Below are 19,109 nucleotides of genomic sequence, written 5' to 3'. Positions count from 1 at the left end.
ATTTTTGGGGGGAATAAATCCAAATAAAGATGGAAAGCCTGTTTGTTTCCCATTTTAATGGAGCTACATTTGTAGGAGTATTTATAGGATGAGCAGCAGAGCTGAAAATGTTGGTTGAGCCCATGAAAACTTGTAAAATCTTCTCTGCCAATGCCAAACAGCCAGTGGTGTGATCAGACTTTTTGAAGGGCAGGGGCGAAAGGAAAGAAGAAAAAAAAGAAAGAAAAAGCACATACAGCACGTCTTTGCCACTGAAGAGGGCACTAAGTTCGATGTGATGTTTGAGGGCATTTTAGAGTGTGTATTTCTTCAAAAAGGACACTTAAGCACATTTTGACTTCCAAGTGTGTGTTTTTTCAACAATTGGGTCACGAGGGGGGTGCTTGTAATTCAATAAAAACAAAACAAAACAAGAGTTAATGGCAAGATAAGCTGTTTGGCATTGGCAGGGACTTGCCAATTTTTTCATGGGCACAACCCACATTTTCAGCTCTGCTGCATGCGCCTTATAAATGTGGCTCCATTTAAAAGAGAAATAAACAGGCTTTCCAAAAGTATTTGGATTAATTCCCAAGAAGCATTGTTACAACAATGAAATGATCTCATAAACACAAATTTCCTTCTTTTGTGCTAAGTTTAGACCTATTATTTCACTGCCATCTACATTTCTAACCATGCATATCCATCAGTATCTATCTGGATTTCTCATCCATCCATCTATATCAATATGCAACGATTTGCAAGTATCCCTTAATGTCTATCTACTGATATATTTATGACTTCCTGCCTATTCATGTATTGTTCTCATCCAGCAATCTTCTCATCTACTGGTATCAGTCTAAAGTACTCCATCCATCTATTGTTGTCTATTAATCTGTCATCATCTATCAGTATACATATTTCTCAATCAATCCACACGTCCATGCATTCTTTCGCTTGCCTATACAGCTATCAATTCATTTATCAGTATCCACTGATATCTGTATACCCATCCATCTTCTTATGTTCTGTTATCAATGTTAGTTTACAATATTGAAGTACAACACGTATTGTGCTGGATTCTAAAAGGTGATAGCCAACTACAAAAAAACACATCTGATATCTGTAAATGTCTCCACACTGTTCTTAACTTTGCACCTCCTAAAGCACTTCGAGGATGCAGCTTCAGGCAGACTTACTTTGCTCAGTTCTCGTAAAGTTATGTTGAATTTACCTCCGTCCAACAGGTCACAGTCAGGAACGAAAGCTCATTTCAACTGGAAAGGAGCAGAAGTACAGATAAAAGTAAAACGAGCAAACAGTAGGGAAAAAGGTAAAACAGTCATAAAATCAGTAAAGCAGAGAAGGAAAGAGTTTAAAAAAAAAAAATCTGATACAACAGAACCTAATGTTGGTTAATTTTTGTTTTCTTACATGTCTCATGGTACAGCTGTTGTCTTCCCAGACAGACTTTATCTCTTTAATCAATCAGCCCCCAGAGGCCTGCGCTGGACATTCAACTTCAGCCTGTCAAAACACAATTAAACATACTGTAATCTGCAGCGCTGCAAACCTGAAACGCTGAACTCTTAATGAACTGAAAAAGCCTTCAAATTGCTGGTTGCAAGCAATGATTCAATTAAAGCTGAGCGAGCTGGGCCACAAACACAGTCCAGAGAGCCCATCCCAAAGAAAGTGCATGTCTATTACCCCCAAAAGACCCACACTCAGTGAGGAGAAAGAGCTGGAGATAAGGCAGGCAGGACAGCCAGATCCCTTAGCAGTCTGCTGTCACTCTCTAAATCACACACCTTTTTCACTCTTTCTCCAAATGCAGGTTTTTACATGTGACATATATCTTGCAGAAGTATTGCTGGCTAGATGTGGAAACAGAGTGAGGAGGTGAACTTTCTGAATGACTGCAGCCAACTTTTCAGACATCTGTGAGCGGATATGTTGCAGGGTCATAGAGTCTCCAAGGCACAAAGCACCTCGTTTCAATTAAAGTTTCAAGTGAAAAATTTTGCAATCACCTTATTATTGCTCTATCTCAGCCTGCCAGGAGAGGAAAAGAGCAACACTGGACAATAGACAGGACAGTATTCACACCTTGAAATAGACCATCTGAGTGCAATGTCTCACACTTTTCTCAACTACTCACAAGACCTTTAGATTTCTTTCAATCCCATCAATCATCCCTCTCTCCTTTCTTTCTTTCTTTCTTTCTTTCTTTCTTTCTTTCTTTCTTTCTTTCTTTCTTTCTTTCTTTCTTTCTTTCTTTCTTTCTCTTCAGTGGACATGGCCACACATATCTCCAGATGCTTGCTGTGACCACTCCGACATACCGGACACGCCCCCCTCTGGCTTCAGATTCCCTTCACCACCAGAAATTGAACACTAGGCCCAACATTTACACACAGGCTCTCCCTTAATTCATCCTAATGAGCGGTCCTGCGACAGCTTTAGAGCGAAGGCGTGCAAGGCATGTCATTAGAACAGGCAGAGCTGTTGTGAGCGTTGGGTCGCTCTTCTAGTTGGCTCCTCTGCCTGCGATGGAAGATTATGGTGCCATCGTGAAGACTTGATTTATGGTCCGCTTATTTGATTTTTAAATACGTTTTAAAAAAGGAAACATATGAGTGCAGAATGGTTTCGGGTTTTGAGAATCTTCGTACTTTATCATGTTTGCCACCAGTGTTTTCTGGCTTCTTGCCTTTATCAGAAACAAATATCCTGAATAATAATCAGTAGAAAACAGATAAAATAAGTATTTCTTAAGATTAAAATAAAATAATTCACTACTTTCTTGCCGAAATGAAGATAAAAACATAAACTTCTCTTACATATTCACAGTAACACAGTAAATATGGAGCTAGAGCTAGCAGCTAATTAGCTTAGATGAGCGTAAACACTTGACACAGAGGTTAAGAGTTGACACTACTAAATTTTTCCCAATCTCTCCTAAGTGTCACGCATCCCATGTAAGTTTTTTATTATAATTATTACTTGGTTACATTTTTAGCTGCTAAACACTTCTATAAGGAAGCTGTTTCTCTCTGCTTTAGCATTTATACTGATTAAGCTAATCAACCACTAGCCCAGCACTCACCTTTTGCTTCCAGAAATCAGACTTTTGGTGGTCTTGTGATGAAACTCTCTTCTCTCTAAACTTTCTAAAGGCTTTGGATATTACAGCAAAAAAATGTCTGATAACTGTCTTATCTAACTTTAGTAAAGATACCTTAGATTTAAAAAAAACAATGTTTTTACTGTTAATAAGAAGCTTTACTTAGATGCTAATGACCTTAGATTAGCATTAACAATTGGCTTGGCTTTGTTCAGCTTAAAAAGTCCACTTACCAGCCTTCCTGACGATTATGTATCCCTTTTTTTTCCCCGAATGGTTTTGGGATTTAAACATGTTCACGCTCTGTCATGTAAAAGACTTTGCTTGTTTCTTAATAAAAAATTGAATGAAAGAAGTTTAATTTCTCTCACATCTTTAACAAAAATCTGACATTACCACTAGCAGCTCATTAGCTTAGAGTAGCCTTAAAAAAAAAAAAGAAAAGAAAAAAAAAACAGGCAGAAACACCTCGAAATGAATACCCACCTTAACTAAGGGCAGCTCTAACTCTTTTATCCCATTTCATTTTTCTTATAAGGTAAACTTTAGCCACTCAATGCCAACTAAGCTAATCAACTACAGTCCCGAGCTCCAGAAATTTAGCTTGCTGAAATGAGAGACTATGGGGTCTTGTAATCAAGCTCTCTACAATAAAAGAAATGAGTGGGCCAGTAGTTTCCATAAATCACTTCAGCAGAGATAGTTTTGTCAAAATTGGCATTTAGACAGTTTAAGAAGGTGCAAGGCAGCAGGTGGGATACTTTACACTACATAAATAGGAATACAAGAGGCTATTATGGCATCCCTGGAGGGCCCAATTACAGGGTTCTGTGAAACTTTGCTAGAAATTATTTTAAAAAATGTATAGTCTGTAAGGAATGCAGGAGAATTTTTCCCTTGGTAAGTTGTGTGATCTTGTGGGATTTTCTGGAACACTCTACCAGAAAATGGTCATCTTTTAAAATCATATAAAAAGCAGAAATTGTGTAAGCCACCTGGTAATCTAGTTGCTGCTTTTGGTCTCCATCATCATTGAGTAAACTTGTGTCTTTGGTAGCTTGATGCTGTTTTGTGTTTGGAAGCTTCTCCTCAAAGTCTCATCTTGTTTTCTGAGCAGGTGACATACAGTTAGTTTGGGTATCTTGCACCAAAAAGGAATAAATAGAAAGCTGCTTGCTGAGCCAGAAAGGGACAGGAAAACCCAAAAAATGGGCTGAAAAACAGAATACAGATATTATTTTCTTTGGGATATTACCACTGTGAGACGCACCACATACAAGAAGTCTTATGTTGCAACGTGTATATAAATAACAGTGTTTTTGGTAGTTTTAAGTGCTTGGCAACAGGTTGCAGCTCTCAAATCAGGGATGCTCACTCTTGCACAACAGTGTGTATGTATTAGTGTATATGATTGTTTCTCTAAATGTGTGTTTGTGTGAAGGCCGGACCAGTGGCCGTCTGTGCAGCACATGGCTGTCCGATACATGGTCTCTGCTCCCTGGTCCCTGCTCATTAGCCTCACACAGTGCAGCTATTCCCCCCCTCTCTACCTTCCACTTACAGTCGCACACAAGGGGAAGAGCGAACCTTTTGTTTTCTGTGTCCGACCTGCGTTCCAGCCCTCCTCCTCCTCCTCCTCCTCCTCCTCTTCTCCACTGACTAAATCTCTTTTCCGGCTTGATACTGCTGAAAACCATATGGTGTGTGACATCATCAGGGCAGGAAGCAGTCGAGAGGGGAATGGTAGAGAGCTGGGGAGAGATTGGCTTGCCAGGTTTCTGTGCAGTGATGTCAGCAGAAAAGCACTCTGGGAGGCCCTTTGGGGGGTGAGAGCAGAGCAGGTTGGAAACTGTATCTTTTTTTTATTATTTCACTCCCACCTGGATAATCACGGGCAAGTATGGAGGCTATGAAGAGGTGATTTTTTAACTTGTGAGGTCATGAACTTGCTGCTAAGTGTGTCCAGTTTACATCCATGTGCAGGTGCTGCTGCAGGAACTTCCCCAAAAATGTTGATTTCCGATTGTTCCTGTGATGCTAAAACCTTCTGCAGATCATCTAACTGTTTCTTCCTGGCAGTCCCAATCTGCTCACCAGGCTTTATGTCTGTCATAACCCTCCCTGCCTCCCTCCTCCTTTTGTTCTCTGGGTGAACTCTCCAGCTTTGTTGTGCGATCCTGGTCTCCATACCATCACTAGAGCCCCAATCCAGCACTCTATCAGCACACACAGAGACACACATAAACACTCAGTCCGCCACTCACACAGTCAGCATCTTTCTCCTTCGCACACAAACACACATGCACTGAAATACCCTCACTGATTAATGGCAGAGCTGGGGAGGGTGCCAGGCAGGGAGGGGGGGTATTAGAGGAGGGGAGAAGAGAAGAGAGGAAGGAGGAGAGGCTGCTGCAGCTGTGGTTTTGGAGTCGGTCTCTGCGCCCCCTTGCTGCCCCCTCTCTCCATCTCCTCTCCGGCTCCTCCAGGGACACACGCCTTGGCCAGGCCCCAGGAACCAGGGAGTCAGGACCAGGCTAAAGGGGGAGAAAAAGGGGGGGAACACGAGAGGGAGGGAAAGATATCACAAAAGAAAGGGAAAAACAGAGCTGACCTAATGCGAAAGTATTGTCAGGCAGCACCTACATAAACAGGAGAGTGCATGAGATGTTCTTTAAAGGTTTTCACGGACAGAGCGGTACAAAGCGTCCGATTTCTAAAAACACTTGAGCCTGTTTAAGTTTGTTTTATCATTTGATACTGATGCTGTCATTTGGTTTTATATTGCTAAGAAATCAGGTTTTAGTTTTCTCTGAGTTGGAAAAGCAGTTACATAAAGTTAGGGTTGCTGATACATTTGAAGACGTATTAGGTAGGTAAGCAGCTAACCAAACACTAATACAAAAAAGGAAATGCGGTAGATTTGGTTGTTTCATGGCCTTTTCATTTATGAAATAATTGCATTACTTGCCTGCAAACTTTCTTGAATAGCTGCAAAAACTCTTGCATCCCAAATTTCGTGCAAGATGTACAGATCTCACATTAATGTGCAAATTCTGAGCGCTTTGAGGGAACACAGGAAAACAATCCCTGTGGACAGTACAAGTGAACGTGTGTTTGCAGTGTTTGCAATGTTTTTCCAGTGTGTTTGCAGTGTTTGCAATGTGTTTACATTGTGTTCCCAGTGTTCACAGTGTTCACAGTATGTTGGCAGTGTATTCACAGTGCGCTTGCAGTGCATTAGTAGTGTGTTTGCATTGTTCACAGTGTGTTTGCAGTGTTTGCAGTGTTTGCAGTGTGTTTGAAGTGTGGTTACAGGGTTCATAGTATGTTGGCAGTGTATTCACAGTGTGTTTGCAGTGCATTAGTAGTGTTTGCAGTGTTTGCAGTGTGTTTGCATTGTTCACAGTGTGTTTGCAGTGTTTGTTGTGTTTTCCCAGTGTGTTTGCAGTGTTTGCAGTGTGTTTGCAGTGTTTTCAGTGTGTTCAGAGTGTGTTCACGGTGTAAAAGCAGTGTGTTTGCAGTGTTTGAAGTGTGTTCCCAGTGTGTTCGCAGTGCATTAGTAGGGTGTTTGCAGTGTTTGCAGTGTGTTCAGTGTGTTTGCAGTGTGTTCACAGTGTGTTTGCGGTGTGTTTGCAGTGTTCATAGTATGTTGGCAGTGTATTCACAGCGTGTTCACAGTGTGTTTGCAGTGTGTAAGCAGTGTATACATTGTATTTCAGTTATGTCGGCACTGTATTTGCAGTGCGTTCAGTTTGTTTGCATTGTATTTTTCCTTACTACTAAATTGTTCTACGACATGTCATATTGCACTGTCACATATTGTAATGTAACAAATATCATATTGTATCATACTGCACTATTTGGTGTTGTATCATATCATAACCCTTTTCTCCTACCATTGCTGGCCTGCTTCTCTTTGTAGCCATGGAAAAAAAGTTTTGTAATAAATTCTTCACAGAAGCGCACTGAGTCAAAGAACATGTTCATTTAAGAGTGCCGACGAAGTGATTTTTCATGGTTGGGGAGGTTTCCACTGGGGCTCATCCTTATTAAACATGAGATAAGCTTATCATACTAGCTGTGATGTGTTAACCTGTGGTTTTATTGGTAGCCTGACTCAACATATCCAGGATGTTTGGCTTTCCTGTGCATGCTTGAACCCAAAGTGTGATCTGCTCACCCCCTTTGCCCTGCACTCCTGGGTGAGTGTGTATTTGAGGCCTGTTCTCTCTGTTTCTCTCGCGCTGCTCTCCCCCTCTGCTCTCAGTGTTTTATGGGCTGTGTGCTGCGGTGCAGTGACCTCCCTCTCACCCCAGTGCCACCCAGCCGGTGCAGGATTCAGGCGCGCACGGCCCCTGCCAAAACCCCATAGCGCCACATCTGCAATCCATAAACGCCAGCCACTCTGGTTCTCCTGCTCCCTCGCCCACACCGCCTCTGACTCTCACACTCCTCCATTTCACTCTCTCTCCTTCCCTCTCACCCACTAACTTTTTATTATAATATCCAAATTCTATGCATCCCTCTTTTTTTGTTGCATTCCTTCGACTCCTTCCTCCCACATCTTCTGGTTTTTATTCAACATCAACTGGCTCTTCTCTTATCTCTCTCTGCCCTCTTTTTTTCCCCTCCTTCCGTTTCTCCATCCACATCCAACGGAAAAATCTCTCACCCATTATATCTTCAGTGGAAGCCAGCTAAGTGTGGTGGCAGAGAACTGAGAACCACAAGGCATTCCTGATCCAAACAGCACTAAGTCACCAATGTTCACGTCCTCTGACGCTGCCAAATACACACTTCACTTATGGGTTACCACGTCGCAGTCCTAGTCCCCAAACAGCTCAATGTTTATCTGTTTCAAATTGATAGTGTCAGGGAAAAATGCATCCAAACTGAGAGCCATTTTTTGTTCATGTGTTACTTTAAGCATTCTCCATCAAGGGGGTATTGAATTCCCCCTCCCCTTGCCATGAACTGTTGGCCAGCAGAGCGCACACACATATACGCCTCCCCTCAGCTTTAACAAGATGTGTTCAACACATCAGTGTAACTGTGCCCTTGCTTTTACACATGCAGAAAAAAGAGCACAGGAAAGAAGGAAATAAATTGAGTGTTACCACAAAGCTGTCCAGAGCTCACAGCTTGCCCCCCATGGGCAATAAAGACATTAGTCTTTTTCAATTGTATTATCTTTTTTCTTCAGTTCTTTCCACTGTAATCAAATAAAAATGCACAGAGTGAACTTTTACTCCCCTCTGTTTCTTGGATCATGTTCTCCTCTCCATCCCAAAGTCTTCACCTTCTGCTTTCCCAGACATATTGGCATGCCTCTGTGTTGGAGTCCCAACACAGCCTAAGGATGAATCATGTTGCTGCAAGCATACAAGAGCGCCGTTTTATGATAAATATTGCAATTCATAAATCTGGGTTTTCCAAAGCGAGAGAGGAAGGGGGCAAAAGAGGACGTAGATCAGCGGAGCGTTTCGGCCTTAGTCGAGGGAGTGAGCGGTGTAGACTGTGGCTAAAAAGTAGGCCTCAGGTCGGGGCAGAACCACCATGGTGAGGTCTTTCTTGCTGGAAGTTAGCAAAGAACTACAAATACTGATACTTTAAGATGGTTTTTTTTTCAGTTTTTGAAGTTTGTAAATTATATCATTTGAAAAGAGATTAAAGTTTTGATAACTTGGAGAACTGTTTCTGCTCACTGATTTGTTAATGCCATGCAGCCTTAAAAAAGCATTAACAAGTAGCACTCGGTGTTCTTTCAAACTGCATTAAACTATACCTGAGACTTACTACAAATAAAGTTTTGATAGTCCACTGAGGAACATTTGGGATAAAAGACTTTGTAAATAAACAAGCATGACAGCAACTATTAGTTACAATCTTTAGGGCCACAAGTTATTTATGGAGAAATTCCAAAGAAAGATTTTTGTGCAAAACTGCAACTTGGGAGTTTTCCATGATTCAACTTCCTAGGTATGTAAAAGATTGTTACTGTAATGTTTTTTTCTTTTATGTTAATGCAGCTGATTTGAAGACGCAAATGCTTAACTTTAAGCAGGACATGTTTGATGCATGAAAAATGTAAAAGCTATTTTAGCCTAAAGCAGTCAACAGGTATGTGTCCTGCAGCGATCACTCAGATATTTTTCATCCATATAAACCGAATCAAAGTGGTGTTTCAGAGTTTTTGGAATACTTAGTCATCACTGCCATCTAGTGGTCAAACCAGGCTACATCGCAGGATGAAAAAACAAAAACAACCTCACAGAAGTCACTTTTGTTCGAAATACTTTTAATTCATAAAAGTTAGTTTTTTTATGTCATGGGATCACATCGACTCAGAGTTTGTCTGTTAGTCCATGCCGTTCGCTCCTTGCAATGTATTGAAGTCCATTTACTACTCCATATCCAAGTCATCCATCTCAACAGTGACCTCACTCTTCACCCAGGGTAATGGTAAAGGGACATATGGATCATACGTCCAGCGGGGATACACTCTCTTGTACAAATTCATCAGGACAGTGTCTTGAGAACGCAGCTGGCTGTCAAATACACACTTCATGTGACCGTGCGTTCCTGAAAAATAAAGCAACACAGTCAGAATACATAGGAGATTAAAAAAACACAGGACAAGGATTTTTTTTCCTGTATGTCCTCACCCAAAGCCTCTTTGATGTGCCCTCTTCGACCCCACTTTGTTCTCAGCTCGACTGGTTTGAACCACAAGATATCATCTGTCACAGGAAGAAACATTAGGTCAGTCACAAAACCACAAAGAAGTCAGATGATAAAGATTTGGGGTTGAAAAGGAGGGAATCCTTTTACCTCTGTTAAAGAACATGTAACGGACAACAGCAGAGCGTCGGTTGATTTTAAACGGGTGTCCACTGAGAACTATCCTCTTCAGGACAACACGCTGAGGGTTACAGCTGAGCAGACTGCCTGTAGCCACCAGGTCCTGGATGCCTTGAAAGCCAAAGTATAATTAGTACAGAATTTGCCAAAATGAAAAACTTAATAAATCAAAGAGAAAACAGAATTGAGATAGCTATTATATCTCACCATCACTCCTCTGTTTGAACAGCAGGACTCCTGCAGGCGGGAAGGTGATGGGTGCGTACACGGACACCACAGTGGGGGCATCTGGCCGGAGAAAGCGCTCCATCTTGTGCTTGTCAGCTGGAGAAGAGTCAAGCCAAGTTCAACGCTCAATAATTCAGTTATTACTTCTTATCCAGCGGCCAGAATCGGTCTCAGATCAGTTGCTTTTACAATCAGTCCACTAATAAATCTGAGCAAATCCATAACAATACTGAAGCTCAAATGATTGGTTCTGCACCAGAAAATGAACCTAGACACTGCTCACGGTCTCTGAGGTGCTGATTTTTATCACTTCAGTCCCTGAGTACTAAATTTTTATTCATTCCTTGAGGCTTCTTTGTCACTCTGTCAAAAAGACAGACTTCACAACAGACTAGTGACATGAGCAGATTTTTGTATGAAGTTCCCTGACAGCTTGTATGAATGATGTCTTATTCTTTAACAGTCGGGCTTGTGCAAATGATATCATCTATCGCTCTGATGTTTCAGTGCATGTCATTTGGGGTGTAAAGGGGATTCAAGTTGAAACACTGCAGGAGTTCTACCTGAGGTGTGCTGAGAAAAGATGGGAGATGCCCTGAACCTCCGAAAGCCACAGTGGAACACCAGCTCCTCTTTCGATTTAATGGGCTCTGTGTTACTGGGGTGTCTCCTCACCAGGAGGTGCATCACTGACATCTGTGCAGAAGAACGAATCAAACAAGTGAGAAAAAAAAAAGATGAGAACTTCAATAAAAAAATGGTATTATTAGAGTTGTAAAGTTAAAGCAATATACCTTCTGTTCATGGGGCAACAGAGAAACTAATATCAGAGGTTGACCTGACTGGACGCTCTCCATCACAGAAAATGGCACGTCAACGATGTGCAGCGTCACATACCAGCCGGCCTAAAATACAAGGAACAGAAAAGTAAAATAAGCTACTGGATGAACAAAAACTAACTGCTTTTCAAAGTGAAACCAGATACTTTATTTTACCATGGCACCCTCTTCCTCAGCAGCAGCCTCAGCCAGAATGCGGTGGCGAGTGCGCTCAAAGCTCTGGAACTGAAAGATGCGAGAGTAGTTCTGAGGCAAGTTTTCCAGGGGGTCCCACGGTGAGGAGCGAAAACTTTTTAGACCCCTGTAACGCTGAAATCTACGGCAAAAGGGCAGAAACAAAAATGGACGTTAAAGAAGACAATAACATGAGGATTTATACTTTGCTCTCAACATTTCTGCAGAACTCACCTGATTCTGGCCAACTTGTCGAGGGGAGTGTCCACCTCATCCGGAAACATTTCGTTAGCTCGAGCTTCACGGTAGCGTTGTAGACCCTCTTGTTCAGCAGCTTCATCCATGTGTTCATCGTAGCGCTGGTCTGCTCCAGATCGTTCAGTAGAGCACACCTCTTCCTCTTCCTCCTCTTCATCATCATCTTCTTCAGAGCCTGAACCTGCATCCTGAACAGATGATGGAATACAGTTTGCTTTTGGTCTCTTACTGATGGATAATTAGTGTATTACTCTCTCTGTCAAAACAATTATCATCTGCCTCTTGACTGTCAGTAAAGACCGTGGCACAACATGGCATATTATATAATTTTTGCAACTGCAACAAGTGTGAGTAAACAATGATGTTTTTATCATAGAGGGCAGCACTACTAGTAGATCTGCAGACTTTCAAAGATATTTACATTTTTTTGGGCCTGAAATGTTGGTTATATATTGTGTCTTAGCTGTAGCACAGCCATATGCCACTAGCTGGGGCTGTAGCTCCAGTTGATGGCCCCTGCCATAGTGATAAAACACTTTCCTAAGCAGATATAGACAAACTCAGATGATAGGAGGCATCTCAAAGTGAAACATAAATTAGCAGTATTTTGATCTAGAAAATGGAAATAAAGTTGTGTCTTCTATGTTTTGTTTAAAATGACATGTAACCCACTGACTACAGTAGGACCAAAGGTTGCTGTTGCTAGCTCTGCTAACAGTAGCCACATTCTACAAACTCATGGACCAAATCTAGCTGTGTTAACTAAATATTGTCATATTTTGGTTCAAGAGTCAAGAAATTTATGGCCATTTGCAGTAAAAGCAATGCACACTATGTAATGAAAACCTTACTTTGCCAGTCTCTCTCACAACACTGACCAATAAAAGCGCAAAAGCAAGAATGGAACCTGACTTTTCATAATTAAAAAGTACTAGTTTTTGAGGTGCTTCACTGGATTGAGACCTAACAGGTCTCAAAGTCTTCCAGCAGGTACCTGCTTGCTGACATATGCCCCTCAGGTGGCCAATCAACCTTTTTTAGATGTTTTTTTTTTAAGTTTCGTTATGAAATGTTGACCAGCTCACAGATAAACAGCCATATTCTGGCCGCCCTACTGAAAATAAACAAAGTGCATTGGGTTCCATCATTTACTGTACCTCAGCCAGGAAAGCTGTTGGGGGCTTTTAAATATGAGTCTCAGGGCCGGGCTCTATCTGGGACTTTGTTTTCTCCTCCGGTTCCGAATCTAATGTAACCGCTGAAGGACTGGGGCTTGTCATCATGGACCAAGGGCCCTGTGTCTTGGCTGAATGGACTCTTAGTAGTAGGGCTGGTAGTAACCGTAGGGTTAGTTTTATCAATGAAAAAATTTTAATGTTTCTATCATTTTCCCCATAGCACTTTTGCTATGGATCAATTTAAGATTCACAGAGGCAGATTTTTAGCTATAAATAAAGAGATTCTAGGAAACTCTGCTTTTTAATTATCCAAAAAAGCATGACCAACAGTTTTTCCAGGAGAGTGTGTGTAAAAGTTCAGGTGTGAGTGTGAAGGGGAGTTTCCTCTATTCAAATGACAGGAACCCCAGGATGCCTGGTTTGCATATATTTACATTATCACATAACCAGTGGGTTTACAAATGAGTCCTGTGTTTCTGGACACACACTTTTAGGATGTTTAGAAATTCAGCTGAAGAGGACATTATAATCGTTTGAGGAAATGAATCATCACAGTGAACACGCTTTTAAGTGCTCTGAAAGCTTGAAGATTACAGGCAGAGTCAGACAAATGAGGAGGAAGCACCCAGCAGGAGGCTGATTCTCAACCTTTCCAACATCCTCACAGCAATGAAAATAATCATCGTGATTTGAAGTGCCCGTTGTCCCCATTGTTAAACTGTCCTAGATACATATTCCTATGACATCAAACGCATGCTAATAACAATCACAATCACGCACTCTAATGAACCCGTTGCATAAGGAAGAGTCCCCCGACCTCTTTTCAAGCTGAGCTGGAAATAAATAAATCGTTCAACCCCTCCCTTCGTCCAGACGGGAAGTTCTGTTCACAGGACAGGAAGACAGGAGGCTTCTCTCGGGACTCCAAACACTATTGTTATGGTGAGCAGCCTGGCACTGCAGGCCTGAGGCAGACGCTGAGAAAACAAACAATGCCTCTCCATGACGAGAAGCACCCACTGAGGGTCACGTATGCACTGCTGCAGCCCCGGAACCACAGACACTTCTTCATCTTCAAGGGTCACTGTCATGAACATCCGATGAGAGGAAACTATCTGACTGCCGCTACACCTCTACCATGACAACAAGAAGCCAAACTTTTTAACCTTAAGAGGCTACTACTTTGACAAAGCTGAAGGTTGGAGAACTTATATTATCTGTGGTGTGTTGTACCCCAGGCCCTTCATTCCAACTACAATCAAAACACCATAACAACCATGTTTTTTTCTAACAAGGTCACTTTTTTCCTTGGAACTGTACCTTTAGGTTGCTTTTGTCAGAGGCCTCAACCTCCAGTCTCAGCCCTCAGGAACCTTCTGAGACTTTGGTTCTTATTTCTGTAGTCTCTCTTTCCTGTGACAAAAATGATTTCAGTGTGTACCTGGGAGTTGTTCTCTTCATCATCTCCATCCATGGCCTCATCCAACATGTCGTCATTGTCATCGTCATCTTCACTGCTTTCTTCATCCAGCTCTCCATTCTCCTCTTCATCATCATCAACGATCCATGTGGCCTGGTAGTCTGATGTTCCTTTAGGGACCTTCATCACACGCTTGTTCTTCCTAGCCTCTAAAGAGCAGAAAGACGGAAATATTTAGCCGCCTTTACAAACATGAGAGGTGAAATTAATATTTTGATACATAATTTTTTCTTTAACTACTTTGAGTAACGGAGCACATTTTAAAATCTCTTTCACCTCAAGAAGCAATCATTTATTAACCACGTCATCGCACCTTCAGCTTCTAGCAGCTCCGTCTCTGTCGGCCATGTCTGCTCTCCGTCCATGGGGTCCACCTCAGCTTCTGTCTGCAGACTCTCTCTGCTGGATGGGTCGGCTTTCATTAGCACCCTCACCGGAGCCTCATCCTCACCCCCATCCTGAAGAAACAGATGACAGAGATAAGCACTCACATTATCATGTGATTACCTACAAGGCACAAATCTGGCATTTTTTATTTTGCTTGCTTGAGTATTTTTTTCTAATTCATTTCCATTTAGTTCAACAGTTGGAAGTCAATCATAAAAATGCACAACATCCAATCAATGGTTAAATTCTGAAGTCTAAGAGTAACATACATATTTATTTCTAGGGGCCCGGGCCTGTCTGTGTTTTAAATCCAAATGCTTGATATAAACAAAAACCTGAGTGAAATGACACCCACCATCATGTCAACATCTCCTCCCTTCCCGGACTTTGCTGGTCTGGCTTGTGTTAAATTCAATGGTAGAGGGTCTGTTGGAGCATCAATCTGGCTGAGTTGAAAGTCTCCGTGTCCGCTGATGTGCACCAGTCTGTCAACTCTCAAAGGATGGCCTCGAACATATCCGGACACACAGAGGGTGCCCAAACCTGAAGGTCCCCCACCTGTCCCTTCAGCTGGGCTGTTTGGTGTAAAAGTGACATGCTGAGCTAAAAGATGAGACCGTCTGGAGCGGAAACCGAGCTTCCTCTGTCTCTGTGAGCCCAGGTGTCTGAGGAGAAGGGTGGCATCCTGCTCTGAATCCAGAGGGAAGAGGCGAGTATCGGGAAAGCGGATCTCTGTGATCTTTGACAGAGCCCTCCTGGATTCAACCCTCTTCTTCACAGGGAGATCGGACACACCTTGACACACCAAGGCTACGAGAGAGACATAGGATTAGAAAATAAATCAAGAAACTTGCCTGTTAAAAGGACAGCATGTTCAAGTTTACACTCACCATGGCTGGGCAGGCCCTGGGCAAAGAGGCAGGACAGACAGTGGTCTCCATAGCTGTCCCAGCCTTCAGTAGAGTCCAACACAAACACGAGGCTATCTGCAATCTTTGCTACATCCAGCAGAGAGTGCATGTCAGCTGTTGGAGAACATATGGAGAAGTTTCAGGAGAGAAAATCAAAAACACAAACATACCAGTTTTTTTTTTTTTATTTGATGTCAGCTGGTTTTGCCTCCTATCTCTTAATATTTACCTGTGCTTTGGCTTAGAAAGGTGAACCTCTGTTTAAAGCGTGGCAGAATAAGCCCAAAACTATCACTGATGCCACTGATGCAGCGCTCCTGGTGTACGACACCCCCAGCGCCCTCTCCACGCAGCAGTTTGGTGACAGCAGCAGCATCAACTGCAGCATGGAGGGAAAGCACAGCAACCAAATGAGGGGGACCATCCCTGCTACCCAGACGTCTCTTTTCTGTCAAAACCTAGAAAGATGAAGACAAGAGACCTCAACTTTAGAGCACTTTCAGGGAAACACAGATGGCTGTTTTTCATGTGGAAGTAGAACTTACCATGTCTTTTTTATTCCTGCGAAGCTGATTGGCTTTGTGTCTTCTGTCCATCTTCTTTTGTTCTTTCCTCTGTTTTTTGGTAAGAGCGGTCACAGACACTCTCCCTGAGAAATGGGCGAACACAGTGGTTTAAACTTTTGTGTGCAAGATCTTAACTAAAAGCCTGATTAAAGTGCTTTTTGAAGAACATCTGACAGTGTCAGGACTTCATAAAACACAGATTGCAAAAGAATGCTAAAACTCTCCCAGCAGTGAAAAAAGATGCACAAATTTAAGCCCAGTCATAATGTTTTATGTTTTCCTTGCACCACATGTCACATGTATGGAGCCATATGATATAATAGCTTTTTACTTCCACAGGACAGTCAACAATTGTGTCATTAATAGCATAGATTCAAACCAAAATACAACATCTTAGAAAACTCTAGATTTAAGCATAAAGTGGTTCCAAAACCATTTTCTATCTTCCTCATCCATGGTTTCCAAAATGTTCAAACAAAATTTTAAAAAACATAATGCTTATGCTTGTGGGACTCACTGCTCCTTCTTGTCATACTTGTTTTCTAATTCAGCTCTTGGTCTTGTTCTGAATTTGATAACTACCTTTGAGTTAACAAATGACGTAATAACAGGCTGTCAAGAAATCCAAAGTAGATGCATATAAGTTAACAGCCCTAATGAAAGATATTTACAACATTCTCTATTGGCTACTGAAGTTATTATTGAAGACAGGGGTATCATCACTGGTTTCATCAAAAATAACAGTGCTCCTAAAAAAAAAAAAACACTGATTCCTTTTTTCAGCTTATGAAGATATTTTTCTAAGATTCCAACAAAACTTTTAACCATGTGAATTAATGATTGTAGTGGATTATTGGTTTAATATGTTGACTTGCAATTGATATAATGAGTCGCATCAAAGTGCACATTCTTAACATTTCTCTAATTTTCAGACATTTCCAGGAATGTAAAGTAATAACTGGGTGCAAACCTGTTCACAGTTTAAGGTTATGATTATTTGCCTTAAATTTGTATTATTGACATCAGTTTATGTTGTTTACAGAGTCATTCCTTCTTTTGTTTTTCAAGTTTCTTGGACTTCTCTCAGTTTAAATTCAGGATAACCCCTGGTTAAGTATCACAGTGTAGTGCTCACGGTTAAAAGACAACACTGACTCGCCCTTTAAAATTGTAATGCTGAGCTTCAGAACGAGATTTACATCTCCAGGTAAGAAAGAGACGCCGGTTATTAACAATCTCTTTTCAATACATGTACACAAAATATGTTTACGTGTATTACGTGTTACCAGCCATTAATTACATGAAAACTCAACACGTGTGTTTGCTGAGTCTAGGCACCACATCAACATGCTAACTCACCGCAGCTAGATAACGAGTTGTATAGAAAAAGCATAATAGTTTCACGCCACTTACCTTTATTTTCTCTCTCAATTTCACCTTTCGTTCGATGCTTCCCATGTTTGTGGACTTTATTTTTTTGTTTATATATGCCGGCTCTGTGGCCCTGCTGTTTTTCCCCATTCGCAGCCATTTTCACCATGTGGGAAAGTCGGATCATTCACTTCCGCACTCGCGATGACGTTGTCGCAGAGGCGTGTTTTCAAACTTTTTTAGTGTGTTTCGTCTTCAAAATAAAAGCCGATTATAAGCACGGGAACATGATAATCATGGATAATGCCATGGATTGCCACTTCAGTTTCGTCATTTCGTACAGTGAAATTAACAATATACAACACAGTCCATTAGCCCCCTTAAGCTACAATAAATAAATACATAAATAAAAATCAATGAGAGGAGTGGCAATGTAAACAAATCATCTATTTATACTTTTTGAATGATTGTAGATTTTTTTTTGTAAGCAAGACCTGTTGAATGTACAGTCTAAAGTGGGTCAGGTGCTGCACTTGCATACTTTTTTAAAGTGCTGGTTAGCTTTACAAAGATTGCGTTTGAAAAAGTCTCAGCCAGAGATATAAGGATGGACACTTCTTGACTTACTATAAGAATTTTAAGTACATAAAGTATCTAAGTATTCAATTCAAGCTAACTAGCTTTTATCACAGTGATTCTTTTAGATTTGGTAGTAAACTGGTTATGCATCTTGGTATTCTATCACTGCTTTTGTACTGAAGCTTGGTTTGGGTTGTAAGGGATAATGGACAGAAAAGAAGCCTTTGCAACTCTAGGAATTTTCTCTTTTTGTGAAGACATGGTTCGAAAGATGCAGCAACTTCCAGAACATGTCATCTTTCTTCAGCTTCTCCTGCTAACAGTGCTAAAGCTCTTTCAGAGTTCATTCGATGAAACTTTAAAACTCAGTATTTTACAGGCTGGGTTACAATGTATAACATATTGGTTGAGAAAGAGAGAACTGAATTTTCACAAGAGGCCATGGGGGTTTCTTTGGCTGTTACATCATGTACAAACCCACCATAAAAATATTGCATCAGCAAACAATAGCCGACTATCATTTGCTGCCTGAAGGGAGAAATACATACCCTTGGTCTGCTGATGAAGGAGTCTTAATGTATGATGTAAGTAGACACTATTTAAGCAGCCAGCCCCAGGAATACAGTGTTTCAGGAAGACAGACTCAATGTTATCCATCAACTTTTGAAATTGAAACTTTATTGGTATTTCCTCATCCAGATTGTTCAGATTATGTCCTTTCTTTTACAGGAGAAGAAGCCACAGGACATTGAAATGCAATCATATGACTTCAAACAACACACCTACTGCCAAAGACCCCAGAGAAAAGCAACTATCTTTCCCAGTTTACTTGTGTTATAGGGTCAATTTTGCTGATGGGAACCATGAATCATACTTTGTGACAGTAAAAGGTGCTGTTGCTGAGGAAGAGCAGAGAGAGCTGGAAAAAGGGCAAGAGCAGGCAGAGACATAGCCTTTTGGAAAGTGGCCACAAGTTCAAATCAAATTCGGGACAACCGCTCAAGGGCTAATCTCATGGACGTGGAACCTAACCTTAGGCTATACCACCACCTCAATCAGGCTACTTCAAGCCAGAATTGATCGAGTCAGCTGAGTCCTTAATAATGAACACTTTAAAATAAATTAACTTATTCTTAAAGCCAGAAACAAACTATTTCTTTAAATACCCATA

General features: G+C 41.4%; 1 protein-coding gene across 1 annotated transcript; it reads right to left on the bottom strand.

Annotated features, from left to right (window-relative positions):
• Positions 1–9,395: 9,395 nt before the first annotated feature.
• Positions 9,396–17,595, bottom strand: tsr1 (TSR1 ribosome maturation factor). The gene is made up of 15 exons (XM_074678720.1): positions 17,402–17,595; positions 15,968–16,071; positions 15,652–15,880; positions 15,402–15,536; positions 14,867–15,321; positions 14,438–14,582; positions 14,086–14,273; positions 11,443–11,654; positions 11,191–11,350; positions 10,990–11,100; positions 10,759–10,891; positions 10,175–10,291; positions 9,938–10,078; positions 9,772–9,846; positions 9,396–9,688 (listed from the first exon to the last, which is right to left on the bottom strand). The coding sequence occupies exons 1-15, from the start codon at positions 17,544–17,546 to the stop codon at positions 9,510–9,512; spliced, it is 2,529 nt and encodes an 842-aa protein (XP_074534821.1). The 5' UTR covers positions 17,547–17,595; the 3' UTR covers positions 9,396–9,509.
• Between the last annotated feature and the right edge of the window lie 1,514 nt (positions 17,596–19,109).

Source organism: Halichoeres trimaculatus, unplaced genomic scaffold (assembly GCF_033239565.1).
Source record: "Halichoeres trimaculatus isolate MK-OKI-2021-1 unplaced genomic scaffold, fHalTri1.1 fHalTri1_scaffold_9, whole genome shotgun sequence".
Taxonomy (NCBI): domain Eukaryota; kingdom Metazoa; phylum Chordata; class Actinopteri; order Labriformes; family Labridae; genus Halichoeres; species Halichoeres trimaculatus.
The sequence above is the reverse complement of the archived record's forward strand: the minus strand, read 5'-3'. Positions and strand labels throughout refer to the sequence as shown.